The sequence below is a fragment of the Cavia porcellus genome, unplaced genomic scaffold (assembly GCF_034190915.1).
Source record: "Cavia porcellus strain 051 isolate PalLab524CR breed Dunkin Hartley unplaced genomic scaffold, mCavPor4.1 scaffold_16, whole genome shotgun sequence".
NCBI lineage: Eukaryota > Metazoa > Chordata > Mammalia > Rodentia > Caviidae > Cavia > Cavia porcellus.
In genome coordinates this window covers 22,169,514-22,187,070 of record NW_026947499.1, presented here as the reverse complement: position 1 = coordinate 22,187,070, position 17,557 = coordinate 22,169,514, and the positions used below count along the sequence as shown (strand labels likewise).

Here is a 17,557-nt window from a genome sequence, read left to right as displayed (position 1 = left end):
TATTGTGATTTGGTTTCCTTTTTCCCTATCCTTTTTCTTTAGTAAACCCAATAATACCATAGTTAATCTAACATTAAAAATGGAGTCTTTATTGATTAACCTCTAAATAAAACTGAGTCAAGGTTTTTCCCCCCTTGGAGGTATTTTGAAGTGCCTAAAAGAAAGTTTAGACGTACTTCTGGCACAATAAATGCATGTAATGTCATCTAATACAGGCTATTAAAATACTGTAAGTGTTCAATTATGTAGGAAAGATTATCTAGACAGTAGTTTTTGAGAATAACATAATTATGATACTCCCTTATCTGTTGAAGACTATTTTGGATTTGCTTATACTCTGTGCCTACAATACTGAATTTATGGATTTGGAATAAGATGAATTGTTGAATGATCTGCTTCTATTCTTAGAAAGGTAGAAGCAGAAAGTGTTAATAGTACAAATATCACTGTGGCCTCCTCTACTGACAGGAGTGGTTTAATGCTAGATTGTTATCTAGAAAGTAGTTAGTGGTTCTGACAGATTGAGAACTTTTTTTTTAAATTGAGATGTCTGAAATATTTGTGTTTTTCTCCCATTGTGCAATCTAAATTTACAATTTTTTAAATTATCTGTGGCAGATTGGGTTTTAGCTGAGTGGCATAAGTACTTGCCTGGCAGGTGCAAAGTCATGAGTTTGCTCTCTGGTACAAAAAATATTATCAGTGGTCACTTAAGAAATGTTCTTCATAGTTATAGAAATAGGAGCAATGTCATCTCAGAACATTCATTTATATATCAAAATCTATTTTGATATCTGGATGTTTACAAAAAGGCTGAATTCTCCAGCAGTTTTCTCACTAATTGAAAAGTCCTTCAGAAAGAGAACTATTGGGAAACCATGGTTTGCAGTGGTGGAAAAGAAAAGGTCCTTCGGTTTTTGGAGGGAAGAACTTTAAGAATACTTAAATGGTAAGTGTTAGGCCTGAGAAGGGGGGAAGGGGAAGGAAGGAAGGAATGGAGTGGAGTGGACGGCCGTGAAAGGAGTGGGCAGCGGTGGCTGCAAAGATAAGAAGTATAAAATATAAGTAACCTTTATTTCGGGAATGCGGGGAGAGACCCCCCCCCCGGCCCCCGGGAGGCAGCATCTCCACCCCGGGGCCGGCGGACTCTCTCTAACACATGGAGTGAGGCCCATAAGTAGCCTCGGTCTGGGGTGGACCCCAAGGGGCATTAGGGATGCACAGGTAGCCCATTGGCACATGTTTGGCGCCAGAGGCAGGTTCTTAGGGATGGGGATATAGGGTTACAGGTAAATCTCTAAGGGGCAGGGGAGGCAGGAGCTCCTTAATTTGGCTGAGGCTTCTCCTGGTTAAAGTGTCCAGTTTGGGCCAGCAACTCTTTCATATCCCGTCTTATGATTATTAGGAAAAGGGGCGAAGATTTCTCTCTGTAACTACTTCCTGCTGGCTGAGGGCGCTGTATTGCGGTCTAGAGGAGTCGACGGGATGAAGGTTGATGCCCAGGTAGACACTGATGTTAGGTGTTTTAGCCAGGACAACTTCACTGGTGAATGCATGTATATTAGACTGGAAAAACAAAGAAACAAGATGTTATGAGGAGACATGACACTGTCATATTTATGGACCCAAGTGAGGTAAAGGGAAAGGTGTCTTTGATTTAGACCTGTTATTCTATCAGGATGACGTTGAGGTGGCAAGGCAGAATTCTGAAAAATTAAACGTGGGATTAGGAGGAGTGAAGTTATGAGAGGTGCTTACTCCCCCATATGAAAGCATAAAAGTTAAAAGGTAGGTAGGTAAGGTTTGTCTCTGGTATATATGACGTTGGAGTCTGTAGGCAATCCTGTTAGAGAGTCCTGCTATAGAAATGATCATTAGTAGAATGTAAGAAATTAAGAATCAAACTGACAACAAAACATGACAACCTGAGAGTCATAAGGCAGAGATGAGTATCAAAAGGATGGTTAGATGTAGGGCCTGAGTGATGTGAAACCAGGATGGCAGTTTAAAAGGGAATAAAAGCATTTTAAGATTTAGGACTGGGACCTGTATAAAAATGGGCCCTGTTTGTAACAGGCATAGGTTGGCCTTTAATACTCCATGAGACATTGAGGATTTATTAGCCTAAAAACTCAGTAAGAACTCTGTATATGTGGTCTCTTATGTCCACGAATATAGAGAATGTCTTACCTTGAGAGTTTTAATGTGATTTGGATTCTGAGACAGACATCTACCGAGGCGCTTGGCCCCTGTGACCTTTGAGGGTTACCAGTTAGGGTGGCCAGGCCACTCTCTGGTGGCCAGGATAACCCAACAGCCCTGGAATAAGGTCTTTTGGCAGTGACCTGTGAGGGCTACCAGTTAGGGTGGCCAGGCCACTCTCTGGTGGCCAGGATAACCCAATAGCCCTGGAATAAGGTCTCGAAGAATTCCAGGATGGGGGATTTTGTCTGATGTCTTCTGATGAATTTGAGTGTGGCCCATGGAGGTGGGGGGGGGGCAGGTAGTTTCACCTTGTGTAGATTTGTCTGTCTCAGAATTGTAAGTGTTATTTAAAATAGGAACAACCATAGCAAGGTCTCTGTGGAGCTTGAAGGTCAAGTTTTGCCTTGTTGTTTGAGATCTGGACAGTAGTAAAAGTTATCTGCAGAATTAAGTAAGTATGTAGGAGCTTAATATTGGCATTTAAGATTATAATGCAGGCAGGCTGGTAAAATTATCAGGTGGCCAGTAATAGTGAATAAATGGTAGAAAAATTGTTAGAAAAAAATAGCCTCTCCTCAGGGGAACTGAATTGTAAAAAAAAGTTTGGGCAGGGCTGCAAGACTTTGGAAACGCGCAGTGTTTAAGGCAGCTTGAGATGCTGAGATAGCACCTGTAGGAAGAGAGCAGAGTTGTGCCTGGGGTGGGAGGAGCATCACCACACAGCAGGCGGGGAGGGGCTGACATGGAACATGCAGAGTAGGCAGGGCGAATGCTGGGACACGGTAGGCGGGGCAGGCTGAGGTCCCACTCAGATGCTTACCGTGGCACGCTAAGAGGGCACAGGGAGCTGCAACTGTGTAAGGGGGTGGGGCTTGGAGGCCTGCAGTGGTGATCAGAGGTGGCGCCTGGTGCCATGGAACTATGGCGGCTGTGGCACGCGCCCGGCGCGTGTCTGGTGCTGTGGGGCAGCAGTGGCAGCCTGTGTGCCAGGTGCCGGGGAGGGGCGGGCTGGCAAGGAACATGCAGAGTGGGCAGGGCAAACGCTGGGACACAGTAAGGGGGGAAGGCTGAGGTTCCACCCAGACGCTTACTATGCCGCGTTAAGCAGTGCAGGGAAATGACGTATTTTCGCTGCAATCGCGTAAGGAGGTGGGGCTTGGAGGCCTGTAGTAGTGGCCAGAAGTGACACCTGGCGTCATGGACGGATGGCAACTGCAGCTTGCGTCCGGCACCCAGAGGGGCGGGGTGGCGGCCGTGGAGGTGGCAGTGGCAGCAGCGGCGCGGTCAGGGGCACAGCCCGCTGCGCGCGGGGCCCCGCGCGCTGGGTGGGGTGAGGGCGGCACTGTGGCAGTGGGGGACGCACAGCATGAAGCCGAGTGGGCTCTGCTCTGAAGGCTCACGGGCTGCGCCGGCCCCGGGCACGCTGTGAAAGGGGCGGCGACGTTGGGGGTGGCACGGTGCAGGCCGGGCAGGGGCGCCATGTGGTGGTGGTGGGCACGGGGTGCCTGGGCCGGGTTGGGACGGTCAGGGACGTGGGCCGCTGCGTGTGGGGCCATGGCGTGGATAGTCTTGTGGGCATCTGCCAGAGGCGGAAATGATCGGCTCATTGGTGCAGCATGGGACGGGCTGGGTGAGAAGCTGCAACTGGGGCCCACAGAATTGGAACGCGATGTGAGAGCGAAAAGAAAAAAAGCTGTTTAAAATCTAGAGCAGTTTTATGTGAATCTCTTATTGTCTGGTGTCATTTTAATCTCGGCAGCAATGGTGGTGGCGGGGGTGGGTTGGTGCGCATGGGAAACAAAGGGAGCTATAATGCGGTGGGAGGGGGGAGGAAGAGGAGCCAGGTGCGGGTGGGCCGGGCCAGGCCGGGCTGGATACGCGATCATGGGAAGGGCCTGGCTCCGCGGCTAGAGTTGTTGCGCACCCCCCCCCCTGTGTCGGGGGGGGGGGGGGGCCCCCGGGGCCTGCCGGCCCCGCCGGGAGACCGCCCCCCGGCCCGCCGTGGACGCCAGGACAGGGAGAGAGGAGGGAGGGAGCACGCGCTGGGAAACAAAGAACCTGGTTTACTGGCTGTTATCTCTTTAAGTGCGGGGAGAGGGAGAGATCCTGGAGGAGACAAAGGGACAGGGAAGCTGGCGGGAAAGGTAAAAAGCTTTAAAGTGAGGGTTTTTTAGTGTGGGCTCACGTCAGGTTGCCTAGAGAGCCCCAAAAGCTCTGGAAAAAAAGGTGAGGGCCTAGGTATGGGCTGTCTAAAAGACATGAAAGGGTCATGAACCCATGCAAAGAGGGGAGAAAATCCATGTGAGCCTGGCCCAGTGGCTATCTCCGGGGAGTTACTCATCTGGTGGGTGTTGGTTGAGAAGCAGCAGTCGAGCTTAGGATTTGTGAGTGTAGAAGTGAAGAATCTTGAACAGCAGGGGACTAAAAAACTGGGAAAATCACAGGAGTCTCTCACCTGCTGTCGAGTCACAGGCACCATCTGTTAGGCCTGAGAAGGGGGGGAAGGGGAAGGAAGGAAGGAATGGAGTGGAGTGGACAGCTGTGAAAGGAGTGGGCGGCGGTGGCTGCAAAGATAAGAAGTATAAAATATAAGTAACCTTTATTTCGGGAATGTGGGGAGAGACCCCCCGGGCCCCCGGTGCACAGCATCTCCACCCCGGGCCGGCGGTCTCTCTCTGGAACACACACACACTCTCTCTAACGCATGGAGTGAGGCCCATAAGTAGCCTCTGTCTGGGGTGGACCCCAAGGGGCATTAGGGATACACAGATAGCCCATTGGCACACATTTGACGCCAGAGGCAGGTTCTTAGGGATGGGGATATAGGGTTACAGGTAAATCTTTAAGGGGCAGGGGAGGCAGGAGCTCCTTAATTTGGCTGAGGCTTTTCCTGGTTAAAGAGTCCAGTCTGGGCCAGCAACTCTTTCAGTAAGTTTACTTGGTGCAGTTAAAAATTAAACTTTTCAATTTTAACATTGCTGTTATATCTGAAATAAAATTATGTGATGATCTGTTAAAAAGAAAAACAAACAAAAATACTATACCACAAGATATTTAAACGTATACTGTATACAACTATGTTCAAAATATAATGCTTGATGATTGTAATAAATGACTATGTTACTTGTTATTTGACTAAATTCTGATTATAATTTTAGCATGTACTTTTATTTATAAACAAAATTGCAAAACAATATCAGGCAGATCTTCTGTGACTAATTCTACAACAAGACATTGACATCCTAGGAAATGACAACTCCAAGTACATGATTGCCCTAAAGAACTTTCAAGTCTACAAGATGTGGAAGGGGAAGAAGATGATATTATTATTATTAGCATATTTAGTATTGAAAAATATAAACTTAGTGTAGTTCAAGTGTACAGTTTTCCAAAGTCTATAGGTGTGTGTGGGAATGACCTATGTCTTTGCATTCACTCATTACTCATTATAAACTCTAAGAGAGCAACTTTCAGTCTTACAAGCTCTCTTCATGGTAAGTAGCCTATACAGGTTTATAGTGTTTATCTTTTAGGTAGTATGTTTTTGGTTGCTTTCCTATATGTAGGTTTATTTAGATACAATGATATTTACCTTTGTGTTAAAATTGCTTAGAGTATTCAGCAAAGTAGAGTTTGTACCCTGGAAGCAAAAAGTTCCTCTCAGTGTATAATAGGCTGTACCATGTACACATGTGTCAGGCACTTTGCTACATTTGCTCAACAAAGAAATTGCCAAAGGGCCCATTTTCCAAAACATCTCAAGCATTACAAAGTATGCATGAAAATATTTAGAACTAGCTTTGTGCTCAATTTTACTATAGACACAACATAGCTCCGTAACTTTTCAGTGAATTAAATAAATATTTAAATGAAATAAAAGTGTGTCTACCGAGTCCTAATAATGCAATAAAATATTAGTGTGTTTTGGTTAATGATGTATAACAACTGATTTTTGTAAATGAGTGGCCTATTCATTTTTATTAACAAATAATATGACATTAATGCATAAACAGTGGAATTTTAAAATGCATTTATCATCTGTTGTATATTTATGATGCTTATGTTTTGGCAATTACACATAGTGCACTATAATCATTGGTATGCTACTTTTTTGGGGATGGTACATTTCTTTTGGATAGATTTGGAGAGAAGAGTTTCTGGACTATATAATAATTTGTTGAGAAAATAATATGCCATTTTACATGATAATCATATCACATAACATTTGCATGAGTACTAGATGACAGCTTTAATATTTTTATAACATTAATTATCTGTGGTGTTTTTGATGGTAACCATCATAGTAAACAGTATTGCATTGTAGGTTTTTTTTGTCTTTTTTCATTTTTACCGGTACCTGCATTGTAGTTTTGATTTGTATTTCCATAATAAATAGTGATGTTTGGCATGTTTCCAAGTGCTGCTTCATTTCTTATCAGCTTATGAGCAATTAAGGGTCTGAGATTCTCCCAGGTACAATTCACTTGAAACTTTAGATGGAGCTCTTGCTGAAATCACACACATACATGTGCGTATGTGCACATGCACACACACACTTTCCGCAGGCAGCTCCCTACTACACAGCAGAAAATACTTTTTCAAGAACCTAATTCCTCTTAGAGACTATATGTTGTGATGAGACAAGAATACCCTGAGATAGAAACACCATGTGGAACCTGCCTGCACCAAAAACGGTAGCCTCAGGGTTCACAAAGGGCTTTACAATTGCTCTAGAGTTTCTTCCTAATCATTATTCACTAAGGAGATAAAATACATGTGAAGTCTCCACATCTGTTGCTGCACTAAGCAGAATGATTCGGGTGAAGATTTGATTCCAATCCTTTCTCCTATGGTGCCATACTTACACAGCACATAGCTCACCTAGCACGAGGACCACCATCTGATAAGGAATGTATAAGGAAACTCTATGAGTCAATGAAAATTCTACACAAAGTAATAAAACACAACCTAAATACCTATAAAGACAGATCATATTGTAACCCCAGAGGACAAGCAGATCTTTAAAATTAATATTGTTTTATTTTAGAATTTCCAGCTTCAGTATTCTGGAAGTGTCAATTGCCAGTCTTTTTCTATTCATCTCAGATGAAAGGACGGAAAACAAAACCTCTCTCAGGAAACTAGTATATCCATCTGAGAAAAATAAGGAACACTGCTCCTAGGAAGTTTGAGTCTGGTTTCCTTTCTTCAAGGAAGTGAAGGAGCCCAGATTGTTGAGGGTATGAAATAATAAAAAAATTTCCTTGGCTGTTGTCTCATTGTATTTCTCACCTCTTTTCCTTTCAATGAGAATGCTTCATACCTGAGCAAGGCAAGATGGAGAGTTGAGGCAAAAAGAGCTCCCTACCAAGATATTTGGAGCTAACGTTGAATGAAACCTTTCCTTCCACCAAGAATTCCTTGTTACTTGGAGAGCAGTGAACATTATGGACCTGTATGCCTGATAACAATATTTTTGACAAAAAACTAATGTTAAGAACAATACAAATACTATTTATCTGATATATCAGTGGACCAAATGCATTTACATAAATGTTATTCAAATTTTGGGAAACATTCACTTACTTTTTCTAATAATTACATTAGAAAAGACAAATACAGAAATTGCCTAAAATACTTTATAAATAAATATAAAATAGGCATAGCTTTAAGTAGGACTAATTTAAATAGTATAATATTGATACTGATAGAATAACAATGACATTTCATTAAAAGTACAGAAACACACCTATGCATAAAATAGGATTAAGATAAATTTCTAGTATCAGTCAAACACACATTCAGCTGTCAAGAGACTAATGATCATTATAAGAAGTTCTGAATTGTTAAAGGAAAAAGATTAGATTTAGTATGGTATTTATGGAAAGTATTTTTAAGTACATTGGAAAATATGAACAAGAAATAGATATACAGTTCAGTGGTAAAACACGTATATATCATGTGGAAGGCCCTGACATTGATACCAAACATTGCAAAAGATGCAAATAAGTATAAGTAAAGAGATTAGAGTAATTCCATCCCTAGTGGACTAGCATGGAATAATTTTATCTACCCAGTATTATCAACTAGAAAACTGTCATTTGCAGAGAGTTTTTCAGTGTAAGAGATGTAACTCAGTTGAAGAGCATAGTACTGACTATGCTGAAGATCTGTGTGGGTTCTGACAATGCCAAAAGCAAAACAAAAACAAGTTATTTAGATAGTGAATAGAAACTGTGGCCAGGTGAGCCAAAAATTCAGCAGGGACCTCAGGTCTCTGTTCATAGGAATTGTGCCCTCTCTGACCATCAGGGAGCACTATGGGACTGCCTTATGGTCCCTACACAGGGCTCAGTAAGAAATGTTCACTCTTTTGTGCTCACTAATGGGCAATCAGTAACTGTGTCTTCTCTGATGACTTTTGTCTTAACTTAGCAGGTGTTTTCTCCAAGGGATCTCCCAAGGGGACAAATAAACTTTCATTCTCCACAGTCTGCAGTATGAACTGAACTCCATACCAAGATTCAGAGAAGGCTTGGGGCAGTTATTGTAGAGTCATATTTGCATAAAAGGAGTTTTTGGGGGCCAGGAACAGAATGTTATGACTTCAATATTTTTACATAGTTTATCAGAGACCTACAGAAAGTATACTGACACCAATCCAGAGATGAGAAGACACAACCTTAAGGAACATGCATTTAATAATGAAATCTATCACAGATACTAGTGGTAAGTTATAAAAATGAGGAAGGGCCCCCAAATCCACTGTAAATCATACCGGAAGAGATCTTCAAGGTTTGTAATAATCAGGACTAGGCATCAGAGGCAAAGGATATGTTTAGAGAAAAAGATTTATGTATTCAATGTTCATCCACTATTTCAGGATAGCTCTAGAGACTCCCACATAGCCAAAACCCAGTAGGGCAAACATTGAATTTTGTGATTCGATGTTCAGCATCAGGCCTGCTCTGTGGCAAGATGTGAACTTGAAATCCTTGGATGGCTCCAATCCTGTGACACTATTGGTGGTTTTAGCTCTCAAGGCTTCTCTCTGGGTCCAGCCTCACCACTCCTTGCAACTTTTCATAAATGATCCACTTTCCTGGCTTTTCCAATATTTTTGGGTTTTCAATACACTTTCAGCTGCACAGTCATAGCTTCACACCATGATTCCTCAAGGATACATTGTCTAGCCTCCCAGGCCTTCTTGAAGCCTGATGGAATCCTTCCTGACCCCACAGCTCTTGTGTTCTGCATGTTCCTAAAACTACAACCATGTGTATTATGTCTAGGTCTGCTTCCAGACAGAGCAGTAGCCAGCTTCCTTATTTCTGGGATGTAGGGATCCAAAGCCTGAATTAGTGAGTTGTAGGAACCCAAATCTGAGGAATAAATTCCCTAGGGAGCTGCCTCTGGAACATGATGAACACTCTCTTCTCAGGGCAAATCTTTCACTTTGAATGCAGAGGGTGGAGTCCTGCTAGTTTGTGTAATTTCCTCGGACCACCTATTTTATTGTCTTCTGAAATACTTGGTTTTATATTGCTAGTATTTTCAATAGTTAAGTTCTGTTCATGTCCATGTTTATAGGCTTCAACTTTACTGGACATTTCTTTCTGGTCTAATTTAAAACTTTAAAGATCATTCAGCAGGGCCTTTTGCTCTTGATTTTCATGTTAGATCTGGTTTAACTTTTTCATTTCTAGTGCAAAATCCTGGACACTCACAAGGAGAAAATGTTTATATTAGCTCATGATTTGTAAGCTTCAGTTCATAGTCTCTTTGGTCAAGTAAGATCACATGCAGAGAAAAAACAGCCCATGGCATGGGAGAAAGGAGGCAGCAGCAGCAGCAGCAACAGCAAGGCTTCCTTTCCTTTTTATCCCACCTAGGCTGTAAGACGATTGGTTGTTGCTAACCACATGTGGTGTGAGCCTTCCAATTGTCCATAAAGAAAACTATGTTAATCCTATTGGTGGACAAATTTAATTACCACTCTCTCATAATCTATATTCACACACCCTAGATCCAGCCTCACCTATTAGCACGAGTGTTTTTCTTTTTCTTTGGGTGGTGGGTAGAATCAAGATACATGCCAGAATAATTAGTAAGGAAAATGATCCAACTGACTTAGAAAAGGTCAAATTGGCAATCATACATTTGAAGAACACTATTGGGATACATTCCTGAAACAGAATATTGATACTTGTAATAAAGAGGTCCAAGTCACTTGTAGGATACACTAGAGTCAAAATTAATTACCATCATCCTGGAGGAGTTGGGGCAGACCATTGTCCTGACAGTTAAAGGATAATATCAATTTTTATGTGTACACTAAGATATTTCCTACAAAGCCTCTGAGTAAGAGTATTTTCTATGTTTACCTTATGTAATGTGTGATTCTTCATGTTCTGTAGTTTTTAACTTGAGTCTTACTGCCTGAATTCTAGTAGGCATGCTAATAAAAAGAGTTCATGGCCTTTCTGGGAAGCATTGTCTTCAGCCACATATGACTCTCTGCCTTTGTGTAATACCGATAAGTCTTACTTCCATTCTTTGTCACTTTTAAACTAGGGTAAAAATAAGCATCTCTACTCAATGATAGTAGCCTTGAAACTTTAATAGATTGTAAATCAGTGTAGTTATAAAATCCAACAGATTAGCTTCACTGAAGCCACATAACAAGTCTAGAATTTCCTTATAAACTCAGTACTTTTTCAGCTGTCATTATTAAAGCTTTGAGGAAGCCCATGGAACAGCCTCATTCCTGTCACTTGTTTTAACTGACTCAGAACAGACACAATCTGCACTGGAAGTGGCTGAATGAGGCTGATTATTGAGTATTTGAGATGTTTGTGTCAGGCTCGACTTCATTACAATAGAGCACACTGAGAGACTTAAAATTCCAAACCTTAGGAGTCACTGATTCTGCATCCTTCACTTTATCAGTGACTTCAATAACTGAAATCACTAAAAATGGTACTTTAAAGCAAATCAGTTCACCTGAAAATACTTGAGATACATATAATTAACAAAAAGGCTATGGAACATTAAATATGTACTTATGATTATTAAATCATGCATAAAGTAAATGATATCTTAATAACATCTTTTGTGGCAGAGCAAATACATTGCATTTTCATTTACATACATTTTTATACTTGCCACAGTCCAAGGTCTCTTCAGGAAGTGCGATACTCAGTTACAAATCAAAGAGCATAAGAGCCCCAGGTTATGGGTATGAGGCTAGACACAATGACTTGGTGAGAGGTAGAAGTCAGCTCCTAAGAATGTCAGGTCTCTGGATTATGTGGAAACGTGCCTCATTTGACTGTAAGAGAGCACTGTGGGGATTACTTTATCCCTACAATAGCTGTTCAATCAGAACCATTCACTGAAAAGAGTCCTGACCTTCTTGTGGATCCTACTTTTGCTAATAGGTACTCATCGGGTAGATCTTTTCTAACCTAGCCAGGTTTCCTGATAGTTATCTTCTCTCATCAATCAAGCACTTCTTCCCAAGAATTTGCAAAGGAAAAGCAAATCTTCACTTCTTCAGTCTATAATGTGATCTAAGTTCCAGAATCAGGGCTGAGGGAAGGGATAGGTATGATGAAAGCTAATTTGCATGCACATCCCCTCCTCTTCAGAAGATGGGAAATAAAAGAAAATCTGGAACAGCCCAGTCTCATTGTGGGGCTCCTAGTCCGACGTACATCATGGATTGGACTCCTCTTCTCCTCCTGTTCCTCTTTTACTGCACAGGTAGGGGCTGAAACTATTCATCAATATATCAAGAGCTAGCCAGACAGCCTAAATCAATCTCCTTTGGACAGGGTCTTGAAGAAGCTCAAATTTGTCCTTGGTTACTCACTCATGACTATGTCTGTTTGCAGGTTCCTTCTCCCAGCCTGTAGTGACTCAACCACCCTACCTCTCTGTATCTTCTGGAGCAAACGCCAGACTCACCTGTTCTCTGAGCAGTGGCTCTCCACTTTCTGACTACCACATTTCCTGGTACCAGCAAAAGACAGGGAACCGTCCTCAATTTTTACTGAGATACTACTCAGATTCAAATAAACAGCAAGGCTCTGGGGTTCCCAACCGCTTTGTTGGATCCAAAGATCCCTCAGCCAATGCAGGAATTTTGTTCATCTATGGACTTCAGTATGAGGATGAGGCTGACTATTACTGTCAAGCAGATTATGCCAATTATGGAAGTTGCACAGTGGTTAAAATGAAGGGAGAAGTGAGACTAAAATGTCTACTTTGTTCCCTCTGCAATGTTTTGTCACAGCTGAATTGGCTAAGTCTAAATCTGATTTAAAAAACAAGTTCTTATCATCCTTCTGGTTACTATCTGTTACTTGTAGATGTGAAAATCTCCTTTTCCTTAATGCATTGTTAAAACCTTCTCTTTATGGTCATATCAACAATTGTGCAAATCAGTTCCTGGGATTCAGTTCTCCTTCCAGGGAGATAGTGACGGTGGAAGGAAGAGGTTAATACTATTTGAGTGTAGCTTAGAGTCTTCACTTGAGTCAAAGACACATAGTTTGAGAGTTTTCTTTTGGTCACTGGGTTCATTGTATCCGGGTCTATATTTACAGGCTAGCTCCAAGAATGAGATCACTTTCTCAGAACTGCTAATTCCAGACTCCCTCTGACTTTGTGATTTTCTGCTGAATGTGAGAAGCAGGTCTCTATGCCTGCAAGTGGAAAACAAAATTTTCTCCACAATGAAATGAAATAATGTCTTTGAACTGCAGGTAAGCACAGACACCCTAACCATCAGGCTCTTTCTGTACTGAGTCATGCTTTGCAGTAACCAATCCTTTCTTTATTCCTGGGATTATCTGTTGCTTTTTCTTGGAGATCACTAAGGTTGAAATGCATAGATACTGCAGACAGATTCAAGAGTCAACTTACAAGTCAGTTTAAGGAGGATCAGAGAGATGCAGGTGCTGCGTGAGCTCTGTAACTCTTAAGAAGTCAACACTGGAGACAACTGGCCAGATCTGATATTCAATGTAGACCTAAGGATTTTCTTCTAATAACAGTAAGTCATGAAAGACAGTCTATGAAGAGTCCAAAGTCACTCTCAGATTGACCTGACCTGAATTATCTAAGAGTGGTATCTATTCCTCTCCCTTTGGCTTACTCTGTTTTAGGTGCAATCATAGAATACCATGAACCTAGTGGTTTATAAAAAAAATGGATGCATGTTTCTTATATTTGTGGATGATATGAAGTCCAAAATCAGAATGTTGGCAGATTTAATGTCTGGTAAAGATTCAATTTTTGGTTCATAGCACAGTCCTGTTGCATTCATACATTGTATAAAAGCAAGCAAACTCTTTTAAGGCTCTTTCTTTATGATATTGATCATGTTTATGGATGTGCTCTGCCTCAAATAGTCTGATTTCCTAATTTTTTCATCTTGGGGCTAGAATTTTAACATAAGAATTTTGAGAGAACACAAATATTTAGAATAATAACATAAGCTAACCCCAACTTCCCCCATGTTATCCAGGTGCCTGAACAACGATTCCAGGGAGTTAGAACTTTTGGAAAAGGCAAAGGATAGTGGGAAGAGGAAAGTGAGGATAAAGGGAAGTAAACAGATGTAGACGTGAGATGGATATATACCAACTCCTCATCATGCATATATGCATTATGTATGACAAACAAGTACTGATAAAAAGGAAGACGATCTCTGACAAAACAGAAGGGGTGTCAAATGATAATGGGGGCAGAAATGGGAATTACGAACTCCAGGGACTAAGATCACCAAGATTGTCAACAAACAACTGAGATCCAGGAAGCTAAAGGAAAATTTTCTTAGAGATGTCATTGGGAACAGAGTGCTCTGTGTAGATTTTGGCTGCTACTTTCCATTCCTGGGAAACAGCATAAGAATTCTGTTATAATTAACCATGTAATTTGTGGTACCTTCTTGCAGTAGTCCCAATAGACTAATATTCCAAGGACTCAGTCTAATCAGCTATCTAAATTTCCATGGATTTCTTATTTTGACCTACAATTTATCTAAAAGTATGATCATGAAATAAGAAACTTCTTGGTCTTTAGGCATTCAAATATATAATTACTCCTTTAATATTATTGAGATGATGTCCATTGTTGTAAAATCATTGATTTTTCATAACGCCAATATCTAACTGGAATTGAGAGGTAAACAGGTAAATACGTGAAGATCTTGTTACTATCAAAAAACACTTCTAAATCTTTTTGTAAATTTTGTGCACTCTGAAGAAGACACTTGTCATTTTGGATATGAACTGTGTTGTGTTTTAAGCGACATTTATAATGTGCAAAATGGGAAACAAGGTGTTCATTTGCTGCACTCATTGGAAGGGTACAAAATAGAGAAATGAGGAATAAGACATGACTAAAACCACAGCAGAATCCTTTTGCCTATGTGAAACCATTGCTTCCTTGAATTTAAGAAGCATATTCTCGGAGTGTCTAGTCAGTATCTAGTCTGGATGTTAAATCAGTATTCTGTGATGGAACTTGAGATTCTGCATTTCTAAAAATTCCCTCCCCCCAATAATGTAAAGCCACTGATTCCATGAAAGAGTTTAAAATACATTAGAGATCATTATCTGACAGTAACCAAAGACAGCTGTCAAAGACATACAATAGATTCCTGATATATTTTTTTTAAATGCATGGTTTTATGCAGGGACACTATGACACATGACATGTGAAAAATTGAAAGTGGCTTCATTTTCTTTTAAAGTCAAAACAGAAATTAACACACACACACACACACACACACACACACACACACTCAAAATCTCACTTTCACCTGCACTGTCCCTATTGGCTTCTCCTGTACCCGGAGAGCTGATGGTCCTTCCGTGGTTCTTGGGCGTCTTTGCTCTATAACTTTTCTCCATGTCACCTCCTCTGTTAATGCTATGGTCTTTACATTAGAAAAATCAGGGACAGTTTTTGAGATATTTTTCTTCTGTCCTAAAGCTATATATGCTTTCTTCTAATTTAAACTACTCTGATGGCTTAATTCAAATGAAGCTGGATCTCCAGAAATCATTTTATAATTATATTTGTGCCTTGTCTTTGTATTTCCTTGGATTTTCTCATTTTTAATATATACAATGATTCACAGAATGTTTATATTCACTCTCATAAATGTTCACTAATATGCCCCTGCTAGTTCAATATCGTGAGGAATCAAACAAGAAAAGAGAAACCTGGCTTGGAGAACAATCTGGGTTATGGGTTTTTGGTTGATTTTTTGATGAGCTCAAGTAATGAAACTTTCTTTCATGCCAAGTTTGTACCTGGAAATAAGCTCCCCTCCTTATCAGATGAGACGAATTTTGTGTTTTGTTCTCACCAAGGAATTTTGAATGAAAAATTACAGACTGAGACAAGGTAGCACAATTCATTCTTCTGAGAAGTGGCTGTGGTTTGCTCCTGGACACAGAGCAGGGAATAGACAAACCCTTGGTGGAGGCAGATATGTGACCACCAACCATCTGCTGTAGACACAATGGACTTATGTACAGGAAACACAGCACAATGTTGGGACATAGCCATTGGATACAGAGGACTCTGAGCCAGGGAAGCAGGCATCTGCCTGCTGGCATCTGCCCAAGGCTCATTGAGTCTAGGAGACTTTTTCTACCCCAGAGAAACCTCAGACTAGGCTCTGCCCAGGCTCAATCTTCAAAAAAGCCATCAGGTATCAGTGTCAACATAGGCCCTCGGATGAAGTTGATTGGTTAGAAGAAGAATAGATTTGCATATAGGGCATCCTGGCTGTTCTGGGACTTGAGGGTAGTATAAGAGACCCTGCACCAGTATGGCTTCTTCATCAGAACTCTGTGGTGTCTGCACCATGTCCCAGACCTTTCTTTTCTTATTCACCTTCCTCCTCTACTGCACAGGTCAGTAAGGTACTCATCATTCTATTCCCCAGCTCAGTGAAACTGTCTCTTAAATTATTACTGGAACTGTCCTCTACTCTGCTCCTTTTCCCAGGTAACAATGCATATCTGTATTTTCAGGATCCTTCTGCCAGCCTGTGCTGAAACAGTCACCCTCTGCTTCTGCTTCTCTGGGAGCCTCAGTCAAGCTCACCTGCACTTTGAGTAGTGAGCACAGCAGTTACTTCATTTCGTGGTATCAACAGCAGCCAGGGAAGTCCCCTGGTTATGTGATGAGTGTTTACAGTGATGGAAGACATAGCACGGGGGATGGGATACCTGATCGATTCACAGGATCCAGCCCTGGGGCTGATCGCTACTTAACCATCTCCAACATCCAGCCTGAAGACGAAGCTGACTATTTCTGTGGTGTGAGTAAAAGAGGTATTTAAAGCACAGTGAAGCAGATGAATGGGGAAATGAGACAAACATTTTTTTTCTCATCTAATGTCAAAGATTGCCACACAGCAATTAGAAAGTTTCTGGTGTCTTAAACACTAAAAACACTATTAATTTTGTTGAAAAAATATATAAAATTACAGACCCACTTATGTTCTAAATCCGGCTAATAAGTCACTGAAAAACAGCTTGCTTGGCCAGTTTCCTACAGATTGCAGAAACAGAATAATGCAAATATTACAACAGCTCTTGCTGACCCCTGCTGTTCTGTGGAATCCTCATTATATTGTGTCACAGGTTTATTCTCCTTTCCAGATTCTGTTAGACTCAAGACATTTCTCATTATGTGACAAGGAGTTTGTTTTTGGCGACCCACCCTAGGACATTATTTTACTTCTGATTTGAAAAGTCAAAACTGCATTACAAATGATGTTATAATAAGAGATATAATATAAGATTAGATGGGAGTTAGAACTTTTTAACAATTTGACAGTTTGTGAAAGTTTCCTCAGCCTTCCAATTTTCTACATTTTAAAGATGTAGTACAAGGGGGGGACAATTACTCTATCAATGGGAGTGAAAAGAATAGCCATTTAAATTCAAACATATATGAAATAACAGTTTTAATTTTAAAGACATTACATTGGGCTGGGGATATGACTCAGTGGCAAGGGCCTGCCTGGAAAGCATGAGGTCCTGAGTTTGATTCCTGGTACAAAAACAAAAACAAAAACAACTTAATATTACATCAATTGTGCTGTTTGCCTCTAAACAAATACAAAAAATCAAGCATGTATTGAATAATTATTTGTGTGCTCTGATATTTCACAATAGTCACTCTATTCCTCATTCTTCAGTAATACACAAACTTTACATATTCTGAGGTGCTGTGAGTATAGATTGTACAATTATCTCTTAGGGTTCTATCCTCACTCTGTGCAAACTTATCCATGTACACTCTTTTGTATGAAGAAATG

General features: G+C 41.0%; 2 gene segments (V, D, J or C); both read left to right on the top strand.

Moving 5' to 3' along the window:
• Window positions 1-11,904: 11,904 nt before the first annotated feature.
• LOC111753998 (probable non-functional immunoglobulin lambda variable 5-48) lies at window positions 11,905-13,792 on the top strand. The segment is given in 3 exon segments: window positions 11,905-11,970; window positions 12,102-12,454; window positions 13,739-13,792. Coding segments are annotated over 3 exon segments (453 nt in total).
• A 2,301-nt stretch (window positions 13,793-16,093) lies between these two features.
• Window positions 16,094-16,573, top strand: LOC106025268 (immunoglobulin lambda variable 4-69-like). The segment is given in 2 exon segments: window positions 16,094-16,142; window positions 16,263-16,573. Coding segments are annotated over 2 exon segments (360 nt in total).
• Window positions 16,574-17,557: the final 984 nt, after the last annotated feature.